Genomic DNA, 17,946 nt, shown 5'->3' with positions numbered 1-17,946 from the left:
CGTATTAGTTTGAGTGGTATATACAACTGTAGAAGTTGCCAAACGTTAATGAATGGGCGTAGTATGTTTGATTCTTACACCAAAACAATCCTCTCTTTTGGGTAAAATCCTAGATTGGTCTAATTGTCATAGTTGGAGCGCCCAGTTTGGTTTAGTAGCCACGATTTCCAGCGTATTTATTTTGCAATACCAATCAGGAAAGTTTGCCCGAACGTTGTGGAACCGTAAATTAAAACATATCAAATGTGTTCTGGCCCGGCTCAGCCGAAATGTTGCACCAACATTGGGTGGAACAATCTCTCAATGCACAACATGAGTACTAGTACAAGTACGCATCACCAGTTTTAGAGCCACCGTTTCAGGGAAAGGAATAGTCAATACAACATTCATTTTAGAGCCATCTCGAGTACAAGAGAAATGATATTACCAAAATAACTTTGTTTCAATAGTGTAGGCGGCTTTAGAAGCCATATTTATTCACCAGAGAGAGAGAGAGAGAGAGAGAGAGAGAGAGAGAGAGAGAGATTGACGAAATGTTTGTTAGTTTGGTCCTATATGCTACAGATGGCGTTTCGTTTTGGACCATATTTGTCGAGGTGTTCAATAGGTACGTGCTAACCTTCGTCAATACCAAATTTATTGTGAATAATTGGAACACAAATGATACTATTTTGGCAAATTCACTTAAACATTGCTGCTGGTGCGCGAGCTCTGGTTGTGGTATTAGCACCTGAAACCGCCTGTTTTGTGCTCCAACAGCAGGGGCATGGCTGCCATATATTTTGCACAGATTAATCGGTTCCATGTTTAACTACTAAGTGACATAGACCCTCACTCAGAAGAGCTGCTCCATGCCTAAACAAACTGGACAGAACGTCTTTGACAGTGACATAGTTCATATCGAAAGCCTCTATGACGAGTTTAATGTCGTTGCATACACGGCCTGTCAGAACAAAGAATTGTTCATGATATATATCAATGCCACCACTATTAAGCACCAAGGTTTTGTTGCTGTAGGTAAAACACTTTCCAAGGGGACAAAGAATTGCCAAGCTGAGAAAAGGAGGACATGAGTAGCTACATTATCACCAAAGAGTCAAGATAAACAACCCAGATGCCATAGTTTGTGCTTTGTGGCATACTCACTTTGGTATATATCTTTATTTACACATCATACCTCAATCCAGGATAAATTTGCGGAAACGCAGGTACTACAGCTGTTGGAAATACATAGCAAAGCAGATTCTGGACGTCCGTTAGAACAACAGGCACCGCATATGTTCTCAGTATCTATTAAACATTGTCTGATAAGGGGTGGCTAAAGTGTCCTGCGATTTCCGATGAAGAGTCAGTTGCTTTCATTCCAACTGACGGATAAGCACAGCCCCAATTTTCCCGATAAGAAAATCGTGGTGCTGCCAGCAAATTATCGGTAGTCGTTGAATCTTTCATGCGAAACAGGGCAAGCGACATCCAATAACCAGATATCTACACGATCATGGATGTCATTGGATATTCATCCTTGATACTCCACTGTCCAAAGCAGCAAACCGTTGCTTTCGTAAAGAACATGACATTTGTTCTTGCACATAAAGTCGGCTCTTTCGTAGCAGATTTGATTTTCCTTTTCATGGGCTGGAGAAGCGCATCCATTGGACTAGTTGGTCGAGCTATATGTAGAGTTAGGTGTAACCCGTACGGCCCAAGTAAGAAACATTGCTTTATGTTAATGCCCGTGTAGCTAAGGATGAAATTCGAAGGTGCGTGCAGTGCGACTGCGAGCTGCAGTAGTAATAAAGATGTTCCAAAGGAGAACCTTGTAATAAACAACCAGCGAGTCAGTCTTGCTACACACGATTAAATCCAGCTCACCACTGTTGGCGGCCAACTTGCGTGTCTTTCACATGCAGTCCTTTGCAGTACTGGCTGCAAATTGGCCAATGAAAATAACCCAAATGTCCTCGCTCTCCTTCATCTAGGCTTCGGTTTATTTCTTGTAGAAAATAATGCCACTTCAATGTGCACAAGCAATCCGTCTAAATCAACAGCGCCATGTGAGTTCAACCGTGGTCGTTGTATGCAGCCTAATTCTATTTAAGCTTGATTCAGTGACGGACAAAACAGACAGGGGAGTATTATTCATCTTTCTGCCCTAGCGATTTTCTGTCTTTAGTGGGTCATGGTTGTCTACTACTGTTAACCCTGCCTTGTACTCATAATGAAAAAGAAACATAATGAGAATGACAAACATGTCATCTTTCGCAACAATGGGTAGCGCACTAATACCAACTGCGTGTGCTTCGATAACTTTCCTGTTCAAGATCAGGCGATTGCCTAGAATTTGGTATCCCGGAAGAATGTCAGGGTCGTCTAGTACGATGAAGTTTTCCTCTTTGAAACAAATTTACTTGAAAGCGTCCACAGCTTCGTTGACTTCAAAATCGTCTTTTGTGTCACTGAAGTGAGTGTATTAATTAAAGTTTAGAGTTTGAAGGATAGACGAAGCCTACTGCAATATGGTGTGTTGATCAAAGGAGTCAAGAAAAGAGGCAAAGCGACATAAATGTGGCTACAGGACCTGGACTGTGTGCTCATTTTCTCTTATCAGATAGATGATGCAGTGCTGTGGGGCTCGTAGCGTAAGATAAAACCCTCTTAATGTTTGCAACTCGTCTCGCAATAAACGTGCTTGCTGTGTATGTGCCGTATTTATTAGTATTGCTATAACTGAGTAATATTCAATATTGATACATGATATCAGTTCTTGCAACACAGGAACAGATATCAGTATTTGCCACCAATTGAGCCTAGCGAAATATACACAGTCGGGATTATCGGCAACAAAGTACAAGGAGCTACTTCCTTGTTATTGCTTTTGCTAAAGTAGTCAATGAACCCTATAAATACAGCTCTGTCACATATTTGATCTTTACTAACGAAACGATGTTGACACTTATCGTGGACTCTTCTAATTGTTGATATATTATCAGTCACAATATATTTAAATTAAAATATTTAGTGTACGATCTGTGCCAGCTTACACACAAGACAAGGAAAATCCTTCAGCAATCTTGCACAGAACGTCACAGCAGAAACCTTCTAGCGGGCCCCAAGACAAAGTAGTAAACGTTATTTTGTTTTCAAATATCATATCCTCGGTTTATTGACAAAAAATTAAATTAAAGCGGTGATTATAAATCAAGTAAACATATTTGGTAATCAATATTATTATGTATATTCAACTTATATTGTGTAACTGAGTTTGTTCATAAATGAAGATACAATGTTTGTGTGTACGTGACGTGACTTATTAAGTTTTTGAACATGTTTATTTGCATTTAAGTTCAAGACCTGATTTTTTTCCTTGGATATTTTGTTGTCTATCTGATTTTTTAATGCTCTTTAATCACATTTAAATAAAAAGACCCGAGTTTGCTTACAGCATAGAATGTTCTGGAAGAGAACTTTGACGCACATCTTGGTCATTATATTGTGTCTTAGGTTTTTATAGAAGGATAACGTGAACACAAATTATTCAATCCTTTATTTAATTCATCTTAAAGCCTGGTATACTGAAAAGAAGCAGGCATGGGGTGGCGATCCCTTCACTCCTTTAGATCTACCACTGATTGATCTAACGTGATTGCATGACATAATTAATAAACACCTTAAGAGGTACTGGAAGCTAACTCCTAATGTATTCTATGAAGAAATGTTTTACCATTTACGTAACAGTACTATACTTATAAAATATGTAGCTTTGATTTTAGATGTACGTGTTTCAAAGCAGGTTTTATTCTCAGCATCATCTATTACGGTTCCTGTTCTAAATCTTAACATTATGATAAGACATTAATGCATATATCATGAGGAAATAGCACTGGAAATTCTTTTAAAACGCGTCAAAAAGCGATCTACGTATTTCGGAGTAATCATTGAAAATGTTGCAATTAGAACCATTTGCTACTCGGGCTGTATACCTCCAAATAAGCATGCAGTGTGTCTTTGTTTTGAAATTCAGAATACATGTATTGTTGCTAATATATGGTCATAAACTAAATTACAGATAGAAGCAAAACCATCCAATATGAATTAACTTATTTCTTTTTAGATATCACCTTACTGATCTGTCCAATCAGAAAATGGCCAAATTTTGTAAACATATTTACTAATAATTTTATAATTAGTAACTGTCAACACATACATAAGCATCTATTTATTAATCATATGCAACTTTATGATTTTTAACATCTATGCATGTACTAAATCCAGCTATATTTAATCATTATAAATTACAACCATAAATAAAAACAATATAACAAATTAGAAATAAATCATGTATCAGTCGATACAACATTTATAGAAATATATAACTGTATATACTGCAAAGTTTACATGATCCTGATTATATATTGAGTATAATCGGTTACAGATCGTAAATGTTTTCTGGTTTTAAGCTTGAGTTTATAGCACGAACGGGCTTCCAGATGTTAAATGTCAGGCAGCATAAGGAGTACCCATACATCTTATTTGTCGAATCATGTAACAGGATCAGAATGCTAATGATGATGATAATGATGATGATGACATTGTGGGGAAGTAAAAGCGAAATGGGAGAAAACAACGGGAATGATAATGGTGATAAATATTGCAAAAGCAATCTTTAAGAGTTCATTTTGCTTTATTCCAGGTTCGACGCTACTGCCGCTGTGAGGTTCGTATTTTTCCCTTTGACAAATATCCTGTTCACGTGCGGCACTTAACTGGTTACACGTGGAAGGTGTTGATAATCCAGGTAAATATAATTGCTAAAGTTTAAAAGCTTACAAGGCAGATAAATAAACGAATATGTCGTATTTCGTCATAACTGCGGCTTTATTTTAATCTGCTTTTGTATTCGTTTTTCAAATTGTAAACTTGATTCACCTATTGATTTTGTTTTCCTCTATACTATCAGCTGTTTATTTCCCTACTAATATACAAAGATGTTCAGTTGGTAAAAATCCCATCGACATGGTACATCTATGTAAAGATAAAATGGGGCACATTTTACAACAGGTTTTATTTTATCTTTCTTATAGTTGCGTTCAATATTTATTCTATAGAATCTCTGAATGGATATATTGGGCTTGGAACAACGGGAATACAAGTTATACTGCTTCTTAGTATATATCATTCTCCAACGGCAAATAGTAGGAATGTTTCAGAATTGCATTGATTACCACAGCTCATGGAACCTTAGGGATATGTACTAAGTGAATACTATTTTCAAACAAAGATTATAGTCTTTTTGATGCTCAATATAAGGGATGCAATCATTGATAATATTGTAGAAATACGGAGCTTTTAGGTCGATACAAAGTGATCAAGATACGGTCAAAATAATTTTAGTCTGTGAGGACATATGAAATATTAAACTTGAAGTCATCTGGGACTGATTAACGTGTATAACAAGTTTACATGAGTGTACGTTTTGTACAAAAAAGGTGTGCATATATATGCTTTTGTATCTAAAGGTCTTCATTGTCTGTGGTGAGTCAATATCCCTTACTTGTATTTTTGCCAAACGGCTACAATGCACCACGAAGCCGAACTTTATGACATTAGATGTTCAGTTAAGTCCGCAAAGTGAGACAGGCATAGACAGGTTACCATTATCCTTGCCGAAGCAGAAGTGGTGCATAGGAAATTCTAACAAAACTAAGGAACAAAGGTTATATTGTTCATCCGGGATATGTTACGTATCAGTCGGGTCAGTGATCTTATAATTGCTTATATTGGATACGACTGCAATTTACATAGCTACATAGTGAATACCATGTTACTTTCGTTCACTCTACTATCACATCCTTTGTTTTCATTTTCATCAAAATATTATCCTAAATTCCCACAACGACTCGTGGATAGTTCTTGGCCCATAGACGTGTTAATTTTCTTTTTGTTCGTCTTCAGTACGTTTTAGTTTTAGAATCTAATACGCATTGTTTTCGAAAATGGAGAACCTATGTAATTTCTAAACGATTGTTTCTCCCCCAACAAATGAATCAGGTTATTGAAAGTACGGTTTATACAGATCTTAAATCTCTAACAAATTCTTGCTATTTTTAGTCAAGAAAGTCTGCTCAAGTTAAATTTCACTCTCTTTATAGTGAAACAATTGTGTAATTTATCTTTTTACATTTGATAGTAGCGATTCTGAACACAAATGGAAACATACGAGTTGATGTTACATGTTTACAGTGCACATTCAATATGTAAGGCAGTAACGATACCACAAACATTAATAATATCACCAAAGAAGTAACAAACTATGTGTATTAAAACTACGCCGTGGGTGCAGGTTGGTGGCGATGTTAGTTACTTCACACTTTTATCTTTATGCATCTATTATTAGCATAATCAAAACATTTTGGACAACTTGTATAGTGTTTAGTCCAATAAAAATATATAAGGAATGAAAGAAAAGAAAAATTTTATTATGTTTTTAGAATATATTTAATCGCGTAATTAGCTATATATATTTCAACATAATGATCCACATTCATATTGTCAATACTACTACTACTACTGCTAATAATAATAATAATAATAATAATAATAATAATAATAGTAATAGTAACGAAAGAGGAATATAAAGCAACAACAGCAAAACAACAATAGATACAACAATGGCAACACTAGTTGTATATTCAGTTCATGTTTAACAGTGAAAAGGTAATGCAACATTCATATTCTATTGCCATACGTGTACATACTCCCTAAGAAACTTAATTATTTCTGGAAGGTTCCATCTTCCTTGACGCATCAAATATGTGTTTAGATGTGTGTTTAGCAGGTGATATCTGCAAACTCATATTTATGAATTTTGAACTGTACTATTTTCCTTAGATAACCGTATGTTTTAAACGAGCATTCATCTGCGAACTTACTTCTTCTATTATATTGCTTATAGTGCCGTTAGTATTTTTTCCTTTTCGATTTGATAATAATATTGTTGTTACGAAACAAAGATTACGAACATTTATAGCTTTTTGTTATTTAATTAAAGACATTGCTTACAATAACAGTGTCGCATAATAAAGCGATTACTTGGCAATATATCAGATTGTTACGATGAGCTCTAAGTATATCACTGCCAATTGTTCCATCCTCGTAACATAATGAGATATTTGGATATCAGGATAAAAATGGACGCGTGTAAAATACAAATATCAATAAATAGGCACGGAATATAACTATAACTTAAAAAGCTGTATATTATCTAAATATATGGCATACAATGAAAGTCTTAATAAAACAATGAAACTGACAGAAATATAATATTGATTGCAAACAAACGGAAATTACTTTGATAATACCGCTTAGATTAAAGTAACAGTAAAACTCAAAATCTGTCAAAAAATTTACACTCGATTTATTGAAGACAAGAGAAGACGAAAATATGTTAGAAACTATCAAAATAATATAAAAATTAGAAACAAATTTAGGAAGAATATAATTGCAGCAAATGGTATTTTGTACAAGTGTTGTTTAGATGAAAAATTAGGAAACATATGGAAATAAAATTCTAAAGTTGTATAAAATATAGAATCTGAAAAATACAATAGTCAAAATGCAAACACAAATATTTGAAACAAAAATAGAAACATAATTTTTTAAACAATATAAACAAATTAAAAACTGTAAAACTATCAAGTTTAAATATTGGAGAAAAATACATGTTTAAAAATGTGAATACAATTGTTTTTATGTTATAAAACAACAAATTGTAGAAGGAAGTTTTAAAAGTTGCGAACGACATTGAAATAATAGTAATATGATTGAAAACCTAGGAAGATGACAAGTTTTTAAAGAAATTAATAAGCATTTTCCAAATTAATAACGTGAAGAGAGCTACAGAATAAATACTCGTCGAAATGTAGAAAAGACTGAAAAAAGTTAACATTGTATAAAAATGTATATGATTGGAGACAAAGTTTGACAAATTCAAACTTTTTCAGTAAGTTAACTTAAACAAAATTGTAAACAAAGGTAAAGAAATGCTCTGAAGAATTGTACAAACTGTAAATTTGAAAATTTAATTACCAAACCTTTTAAAAGACCATCACTTTGTCCTTGTAATGTTTGGACCGATGCTGTTAAGCTGCGTGCATTTGTGTGTTTGTCTGTCCCTATAATAATAATAATAATAGTAATAATAATAATAATAATAATAATAATATTTTTTAAAATAATAATGATCTTTATTTGCAACACAAGACATCGGCCCAAATTACATGCATGGATTAAAATTTGGTACAACCACAAAACATAACAATGATATAATTGATACACTGACTCTCTAAGTTTGATAGAGTTTCTTAGATAATAGGAAAAATAATGAAGATTGTTATATCAATATTTGCAATTATGGACTAGGTTATATTTCTGAACAAGTATAACAAGCTTACACTGTACGAAGGATTCGAACAATCTATGTAGTATAGGCAACTCAGATAGTTCCTTATCTTATTATAGAGTCGCAATGTATCCATTGAATTAAGCACTGCAGTTAGTTTGTGTTGCAAAATATATATTCAACATTTTTTAAATATAATGCAATATATTTTCTCAACCCCACCTCATTGACTAACTCAATCATCTCCCCATTCCGTATGTAAAAAAGTACTTTTTTAACTTTACTTATTTATTTACAGTTTCTCCCTTTGTCATTTGTACGTAATCGTTGTTTTGGAAATCAGTCATCAGTCATCTGTACTAATTAAAATCAAATCCTAAGAACTCTTCCATACGTTACAACTTGCATCGGTAATCTACCTAACGCATTATAAATAAAAGCGTTTGGAGTTTATTTTAATACCAATATGGAAAAGAGTCTTTGTAGCTAGTTTACCAAATCGATTATCGTTAGTCTTCGAACATCAAAAAGTGACTTAACCCTTGAGCGGCTAAAGGTTTTGGACTCACACTAGATGATATTTTAGAAGAAAATAAACAGCGACGATATCTGTAAAAACATAATATCTCTATCATGCTATCATTAGAATACCAACTTTCATGTCTTTTCAGATATCTCCCTCTCGAACTACAATTGTATGTGTTTCCTCCCAGATTTAGCTTAGTTTCCAGATGTTGCAGCATTCGTTTAATTTATTTACCATTCGTGAAGTTAAGTAGCGGTTTCCACAAAGGCAACCAAAACATTTTGTATACCACAGTGGAACTTAATTAACAAATTCAAACCTTGCACCGCTATTGTTGTTACCTATAAATCATTTGTAAGTAAAGAAAATAAAATAGCTGGTTAAATACATCCTTGCCATACCCTATCAGGACAGTTAATATTTATGTCACGCCATTTTGGAGTTTACACAGGTTTTGATATTGTCTTTTATGGCTTTTAATATTGTTTTCATTTTACTTACACTTTTCTATAATTAACAAAAGGACAAAAATCATACTTCTATGTTTCCTAAGATATTTGTGTATCAATGAGCTTTATGTAATATGTTATCTACAATGGAATATCCACTTCTAAAAGCAGTTTGATCGTAACGTAAAATATATTTTTCTTTGATTCAGTTAGATAATCTTTATTTTAAAAATGAGGTAAATATTTTGCTGTGGATGGGTAAAAGGCTAACCCCTCTCGAACTGTCAGGCATATTTATATTTCCCTTTTTGTGAAAGGGAGCTATAACAGACGTGGTCCAACACTTCGGGAAGTATCCAAGATCAAATTATTTATTGGAAATAGACAATAAGTATCTAAGATTTCTAGTGACCTTAAAAACTCACTCGAAAGACATAAATTCCACCTATTTTACCAACTTCATACTTATTTTAGCATGCTACTCTCGTATTTAGCAATGTTACCGTCCTAATGTTCATGATGAATATTAGTTGTTTCATTTAATCTGAAAGTTTCGTCCATCTGATATTATATATTATTTAATTCTAAAAAGTACTGGTACCATCCGGTGATGTTAATTTGTATTATTCGTATTGTTTGGACATTTTAATAGTCTCCGGAATTGATGCTGAAATTGCTTTCTCAAGACTTGCCTTTTCATTGTCTCTGTGCAGCTTGCGTTTGTTCCTGATGCATATCTTGGCAGTGCTATATAAAGCCAAGCTATCTGTCGTGTTACCATTTCTGAAGTTTCTAAGTAATGATAAGTACGTAGTCCGTGCTTCTAGCTGTTATTTTGTATTCATGTAAAGTTCACAACACCTTTATCATCAAAACTTCCTCATTCCAGATAGCTGACAAGTTCAGTAAATTCTGATCATAGTGACCTAGCTCTTTTTTGTCCTTATTTGCTAATCCCTGTAAATCTGTATCCTCGACGTGCGTAATATTATTATCACTGATCTGGTTACTACCATGTATAACATAATCAAATGCTGTGGAGGTATACACATTGAAATTTCCACCAATTATAAATGAGTAATGTTGATACATAACACGATAGTGTGCTGTTTAGTTTATGTGATGGAAAACAAATCTTCTCCATGTACTGATGCGTGTTCATGTTACAGATACAGAACGCCCCAAAATATGTCATCCTAAAGTGTTTGTATACAAAATGGAGAATTTGAACAAGACATTGTTTTATATACTCTCACGTTTACAGATATTGAAAGTATGTCTTATTTGTTCGTTGCAAATATAGCAATACCACCAGAATAACGTGTAAGAATAAGTTGTATATATCTGACACTTGTGAAACCAAATATGTTGATTTTATCACGGACCAAAGTGTCGACCAGTGCAAAAATTACCAGTAACGCATACAATTAATTACATTACTACTACTGAGCCCCGAGTGGCCGAGTGGTCTAAAGCGCTCACCGTTACGGATCACTGACATCTCATCTCTGTCTGCGTGGGTTCGAATCCAAGGCTCGGCTAGCGTGGGTACGTGAGAAAGCCTGCCAGTAGCTTCTCGTGGGTCGGTGGTTCTTCCCTAGGTTTTTAAGAGTTCTTCCTCCACCAGTTATACTGGTCGCCATGTATAGCCTATCTTGTGCTGAAAATGGCGTTAAACCCTAGAACAACAACAACAACAACATTACTACTACTGAAATTAGAATGTTCATCAAATAGATTGTTTTCGTTTTGTTAAACCTGTGATATTCCAAATAAAAAACTTGATTTCACTAATCCCCTGCACATCATGCATCACATGCGACAAATGTCCTCGGCCAGACGCCTGTCTATCCTATATACTACCATATCCTGCAGCCCATCATTGGACACATATGCAGTTATATTTATAACCAGTGGGTCCTATTTCAAGCAACCTGCTATACCTTCCATGCGCGCCTGGTTGAAGAAAGGTTATATACCAGTTAGTGCCTGGCACACTCTTTCTGGGAAGTCTTCAGATACTCGGGTATGTGGTTCAGATATCGCCAAAACAGTTTGATATTCGTTGTTCACGTTGCTGCTACTTCTCTTTCTCTCTTGTCCACCTGTTCCTTGTTTCACGGTTCTGTTGTAAAACTGGTTACTCATCTGTAAAGCTAGACAACTTACTAATTGCTGTCCCTGGACTACGTTCCAATGTAGGATGTAAGCGCGTTCGTTTTCAATTTGCGTCTCCTCTATGTACTGTGTTTGCTTTATATATTCTCATATCATGATTACCGTGTCGTTCTACTGTCTTATCTGATTTATGGAAGATCATAGGATATCAAGTTGTCTATGTGTGATTATATTTCCTGATTCTCATGTTTCAAATGTTTTGCTTGTAGGCTGAACATTGATTCAGTGAGGTCATTCACATGTTTCGTACAAGTTGATGCTATGCGTCTTTAAATCTTTTTTTGAGTCTTTTTTTAGTTCTTTAATCGCATCCTCTAAGCTATCGGATTTATCATTCAGGCGTCTCACGTCAGCACGGATACAATTCATTATTTGTATCGATTATCTTTACATGCTTTCACAGCGGAATGCTGATCCTGGTTCCTCGTTCTTCAAAACTTGTGGCTGAGTACAATGCGGGGATGCTTCTCTGGCTTAATCCGAAATGATTAATTCCGACTGTATTTTACCACTGATACTCCTTGTATAATTCCTATTAAGCCATGCGTTCATAAATGACATTTCTATTCCGTATTTCCAGCTCTCAATGTGTCTCGATGACAGATTCTCTATGACTGTTATTTAAACGCGCATGGCTTCTTGCTGGTCCCCGGTCTGTCTGTCCCATGCAGTGGATACCGATTCCATTCTAAAACCAGAAAAGAAAAGACAGATTGCTAAAGAGATGTTGATTTACAAAAGGTTTTAAGGGCATCGATCTGCAGGGAATGTTTATACCGATATTAACCATAAGCTTTAATTTCTCAAATGAGATCATTGCATGTAATGAAACTTGGATGCACTACCATCAACCCGAGAGTAAGAGACAAAGTAGTGTACAGAAGCATACAAATGCACAATTGTTTATAGAAAGAACGCATTGCCAATTCTACTGGAAAAGTTATGTGCATTATGTGCTGCAACAATCAAATGCCACATTAATCAGAGAGAATTTACGTTAAGCTATTTTCAAACGGATGGCCACCTGTTGAAATTTGGCATCAATTTGCACATGGATAAGTCCCCCTCACCCCAGCAACTCTATAACGTGGCCTAGCAATCCTTTAGATTTCTGTTTTTTCCCATATTGAACGATTACTTACGGCGAAATCATAGCATGGCAGAGAAGAACTAAAGGAATGCAGTCACCGGGTCGCAACAAATGCTGACACGTGACAGGCTGCTTCAAGTGTTCAGGACACGGTTCATAGGATGAAGAAGTGCATTTAGTCGAAAGTAAATTACCTTAATAAGGACCATTCATATTAGAATAGTTAAGGAATGTATTTGTACAGCGTTTGTCCATACAGTTTTGATCAGCCCTCGTGGAAATATATATATATATATATATATATATATATATATATATATATATATATATATATATATATATATATATATATATATATATATATATTCAGATGTTGGAGATAAAATACTGAATTAATAAAATCTTAGATACTATTTGACCAATTGTAAATATAGATGCTAAATATATATCTCAAACAATATTCAATATAGACTTTTGGCTAGTTATTATTATTATTGGTGTTATTATTACTTTCAGATCCTTTTAAATGAGTTTGGCTACGTATTTTGGTTGGATGCATCGATGAGATTCATAAATATGAATTTATTTGCTGAGCTAGAGATAAAAGTGGAAAAATACGGACTCGCTTCTTGGGATTTTGGTTACTCTCTAGCAGTTACAATTGACCCCGATACATTTCACTTCCTTAATGAAGACCCATGTCTGTTTGTAAACAAGCCGTCATGTGGAACTGGTGGAATTTTGGTGAAGAGAAGCAATTTTACATTGGAGTACATTATGCGTCCTTGGGTATCTTGCGCTTTAACCTTCGGCTGTATGGTTAATAACAGATCACAACAGATGTTGCATTGTCCGGCTCCAGAGGACTGGGCGCTTGGAGCATGTCAACGCTATGAACAGGCAGTACTCAGCATAATACTCTGGCGATTATATGGAAGATATGATGTTGTTATGTTTCCCAAAGGTTTGGTTGAGGCAAGGAGAGGTGATCAATTTCAATATTTCAGTATGCTTGAACAACAAAATGCAACAAATGGGACTAAAAGCCAAAGACCGTTGCGCAGTGCATAACATATTTTCTTGATATTTTTTCTTTCTCACCTATCTCTCACTCTCTTTTTTGATGATATTTACACACACACACACACACACACACACACGGTGCAAATTTGTACGTGGATGAATACAATACATGTTATGTCAATTCGTAATAGTAAGTAAATAATATGTCGAAACAAAATCCAGATCAATCGAAGTTTCAGGCCTAGATAAAAGTGTCTCGGGATATTATCACTCCGATAGGCTATGTCTAGATACAGACACAAAGGTCAAAGTTAGACTGAGCAATGCAACCGTTACATCGCCACCAAACAATCCGCCATTTGAAATTGGTGAGAAGTCAGCTACACCCCAAAGGTTATTAAGGGAGATAAAGAGCAGGTATGGCTTAGATTGAAGGAAAATTCCAGTTTCTCTTCCTACAGCTGTGGGAAAATAGAGACTCTTGAGCGTAGTGATAGGACTTGAAATGAGTTCACAATAATGACCGACGCTAATCTCGAAAAGAGTAAAATTGCTGTGATAGAAGTTAAACAAGAACGGGAGTAGACCAAAGTTAATCAGCTGATACTTGAAAAACTGAGCTTAGCTAATCAAGATATCAAAAACCAGTTTGAAGATATTGTTGAGTACACATATATATTGATATCTTTATTCTTTGTTGATACTGTACAAAGATTTGTTTTATATTAGAATTTGGCGAAGACAAACCGTATCTATTTTCATGTTCATATGACTGTAAAGTGTTAAAATAAGTAATATAAACGAATCAGAAGCAACAAGGTTTCTAAAAATCGATACATAAACGATTTCTTTCTAATACAAAGTGAACATGAAAACAAAGGAACTTACGGTATTAGGAATAAAAACGCAAACAATCCTGGAATTACACCCACAAGTTCTAATGATTAGTGTTTTGATTAAGCTAGGGTGGAAATCCAAATTAAATGCAACGCTCAATGTGTTACCATGCCTGTGGTGAGCCTTGTCGTGGTGATGTTCCAAAAGTCTTTAGCAACTATATTTATCTCTCTGTGTCCTCTTTCTCTAACTACATTTGTATTTTTGTCTTTCTTGAGGCTCAATCGTTCTTAACGCTATTTCATTCCTGTATTTTAACCTCAATTCCATAATGTTTAAGTCAGAGATAGATGGAAACTCACCAATCAAATCTAAAACACGTTTATACAAAACATTATATTGCACCAAATGTTGTTATTTCTTGCTTCGTTAAAGAAACGTTTGTCTCAGGAAGACCACATTTTCTGGCAAACTGGAGAAATTAATCCTCTTTCAAAGGGACTAGGTTTTTCTGGGTAGGATGAGAAATAACGTTCTCCACTTGAGATGACGTTGTGAAAGCTTGTTGATTTCATTACAATTTTCAAAAATATGAATTAATACCTGGGGCTGAGCAATTTCCAAAACAAAGTGAATTTTAATTTCAAGAACAACGAGCAAAGTTTTCTGAGATATTTGATAGACATTTGTATCCCAAGGACAAACCTCCAATTTTCTTTTAAGATTATGATCTTAAGGTAAGTATAAAAAAGAGTGAGAAGCAGCAAGATTTGTAAAGTTGAAAAAAGAATTTTGTTCCCTAGAATACTAAGAGAAAATGTAAAGAAGGAACTTACGGTATTGCGAATTAAATTTCACATAATTCTATAATGACAGACATAAGTCCTCATGATTAAAGTTCTGAATAAACTTTAGTGTAAATCAAAATTAAATCCAACGCTGAAAGTGTTGATGTGCTTGTGGTGTCGTGATGATTTGCAAACAGTCTTTTGTTGTATCACAATAATACAATACAAAAATAAAAACCGTATTTGAAATTTTACTATAAATTCAAGTCTCTATTTCAAAGAATGTAAGCGCACATTGTATTTCCAGAAAAGATTCGCTTGAATTTTTCAATTTCATCGATAAATACCATCCCAAATGCATTACTGGGCACAAAATAAATACAACTGATTCTGCTAAGATCTTACGGCACGAACAATTAATTGCTAGAGAAACAAGATTATATAGCCCTCTACGTTACCTCGTGTCACAACTAACATTTTGTAAACCACCCCCCAAATAAAGAAAAATATTACCTAATGTAAAGTTTCCTTCTAAAAGGCACTGAATATTTACAAGATAACATCTTAGTTATAATTATAAATCTGTTACTAAACTTATAATATAAAATGTAGTAAACAACAAGTAGACCCAATAATTCATGGGGAGTTTCTAAAGTTCGAGACTCAGATTTAAAAAAAACAAAAAAAATTTAATGTTTACAAAATCAGTATCAATGACTCAAGTCAGGTAGAAAACGAACGGGATTTTGGATAAGGCCAAATCCAACATAAAATGCTATATTATCAATAGCATACAAAGAAATAAAAATATAGAAAACTGGGTAACAATCAATGCTAATTAAATATACATAACACTGTAAAGGAAATAACTTCTATCAGTGATCCATCTGGTAGACTAAATGAAGTTTTCCCAGGGCTAGTACATAAAAGTAACTTTTACCCTGATGCAGACAGTTAGAGAATGGTTACATGAAGTGCACTGACAGTCATATAGACATGGGACAATGAGAGTCATAAAGTATTTAGAAATTTTAATTATAAGATATGACTTAAAACATAACTAATGCTGTTTTCATACATGTATCCTGCTGTATATACATGCTCTCATTAATCGACGTACGTATTATCAGTCTAAGCCTGTTCAAGCACAGATGAAAGATGCATCCCAAAGCCCTAATGTCTCTCTCAAATAAGAGATTTGAATGATATTTGTATTGTTTGGTACATAATGCTCAATTGTTTCAATGCGTTAAATATTCAAGATAAAAAGCGGCGTGACATTTTGACCACTAACTCTGCCTCTGTCACACATATTGATGTAATCTGAAGTATGGAAGATAATTTAATATGTCAATTTAAAGACATGTTTAGAATATTATCGAAACTAGGGCCAGAACATCAAATATATCAGAGTTATGTGGCCAGAACATCAAATAATCAAATATATCAGAGTTATGTACACTTATTAACTCCATTGTCACGATATTTATTCGCATCATTATATATAAGTGATTATCGAGAATCTTAATTAAATAAAGATTGTATCACAGTATCTCCGATGACCTAATAATTAATGTATACAACATAACATAATTTTAAAGAAAGGAATGTACTCTGAATAAATAACAATATATTCTATTCATGCTGACTAATTTTCCTTGGAAATGTATTTGCGTTTGTTTTGAGTCGTACATTTTCAAATCCGTTTTTATATATGCATGTATTTCTGTTTTGAAATTTTGAATAATATCGAAAAATATATATGTTTGTGTTGCATATTCTGTTTTTCTTGTTCGTCTCTGAAAAAGTGTGTGTGTGTGTGTGTCTATGTCTGCCTAAGCGTCAGTAATAGAAAGATAATATTTTGCAACACCAGGAAGAAATCTACAACTGTTTATTAAACAATATAGGTGTCAGACCACTATTTAATTTTCCGTAGATATTAATTGTAACGTTGGAGAAAATGAAATATAGTGTGCATTAAAAGGACCTGTACACAACATATGAAGTTATTTATTAACGATAGTGGAAACAGTTGGAGGAATCAAAAGGATGTGCTTCGAGGCATTTTCTCCACATAAATGTCCCTTAATCAGGATACAGGTTATCTTAACCATTAATTTCGCACCGAGTATGTATATTATAATCGTTTAGCCTTCCTTAAAATCTTAATCGAGAATTAAAGAATGAATCTATGTAGAAACTCTGGAGGCATTTTTGATAGATATATGTAAAGCTTATAAGTAAAACAAGGGAGGAAAAGATGTATGAACAAGAAGAAATTCCAATTAGATAAAGCCTTAAAAAACATACGTACAAAAGAGGAGGATATTTTTGTACTGTACATACACTCGTATTTAACGTGGATACCCATTTTACAACTACATTTTTATAATTGCAGGCATTTCCGTTGAGTTGCAAACGATGATAATATGGTTTAAATTCATTCACAGGAGAAACTAACATACATATTTATCTCCTCCTGAGAGTGTTCAAAACGTTTCAATTTTCAACAATTTCACTCGTTTATTTTGTAATACTACATGTAAACTGAGCAGACGACCTAACCACATATTCTAAGTACATGTATTAAGCTGTTGGTTATAGAATTCGGAATCAAGTTGCTTGTAGAGCCTCTGTACAAACCGTAGGTAATG

The 17,946-nt window shown here is 34.2% G+C and overlaps 1 protein-coding gene across 3 annotated transcripts in view; it reads left to right on the top strand.

The window, feature by feature from the left end:
* LOC149799766 (uncharacterized) overlaps positions 1–17,065 on the top strand; it is a 154,757-nt gene extending 137,692 nt beyond the window's left edge. For all 3 annotated transcript variants that reach the window (XM_089959154.1, XM_089959156.1, XM_089959155.1), the window contains exons 4-5: positions 4,691–4,795; positions 13,158–17,065. In XM_089959154.1, coding sequence (XP_089815280.1) covers positions 4,691–4,795; positions 13,158–13,712 — 660 coding nt within the window. In that variant the 3' untranslated portion in view covers positions 13,713–17,065. The remainder of the gene's footprint in view (positions 1–4,690; positions 4,796–13,157) is intronic.
* The last annotated feature ends 881 nt before the right edge of the window (positions 17,066–17,946 follow it).

Source organism: Sinohyriopsis cumingii, chromosome 5 (genome assembly GCF_028554795.1).
Source record: "Sinohyriopsis cumingii isolate HCF-2022 chromosome 5, ASM2855479v2, whole genome shotgun sequence".
Lineage (NCBI taxonomy): Eukaryota > Metazoa > Mollusca > Bivalvia > Unionida > Unionidae > Sinohyriopsis > Sinohyriopsis cumingii.
The sequence above is the reverse complement of the archived record's forward strand: the minus strand, read 5'-3'. Positions and strand labels throughout refer to the sequence as shown.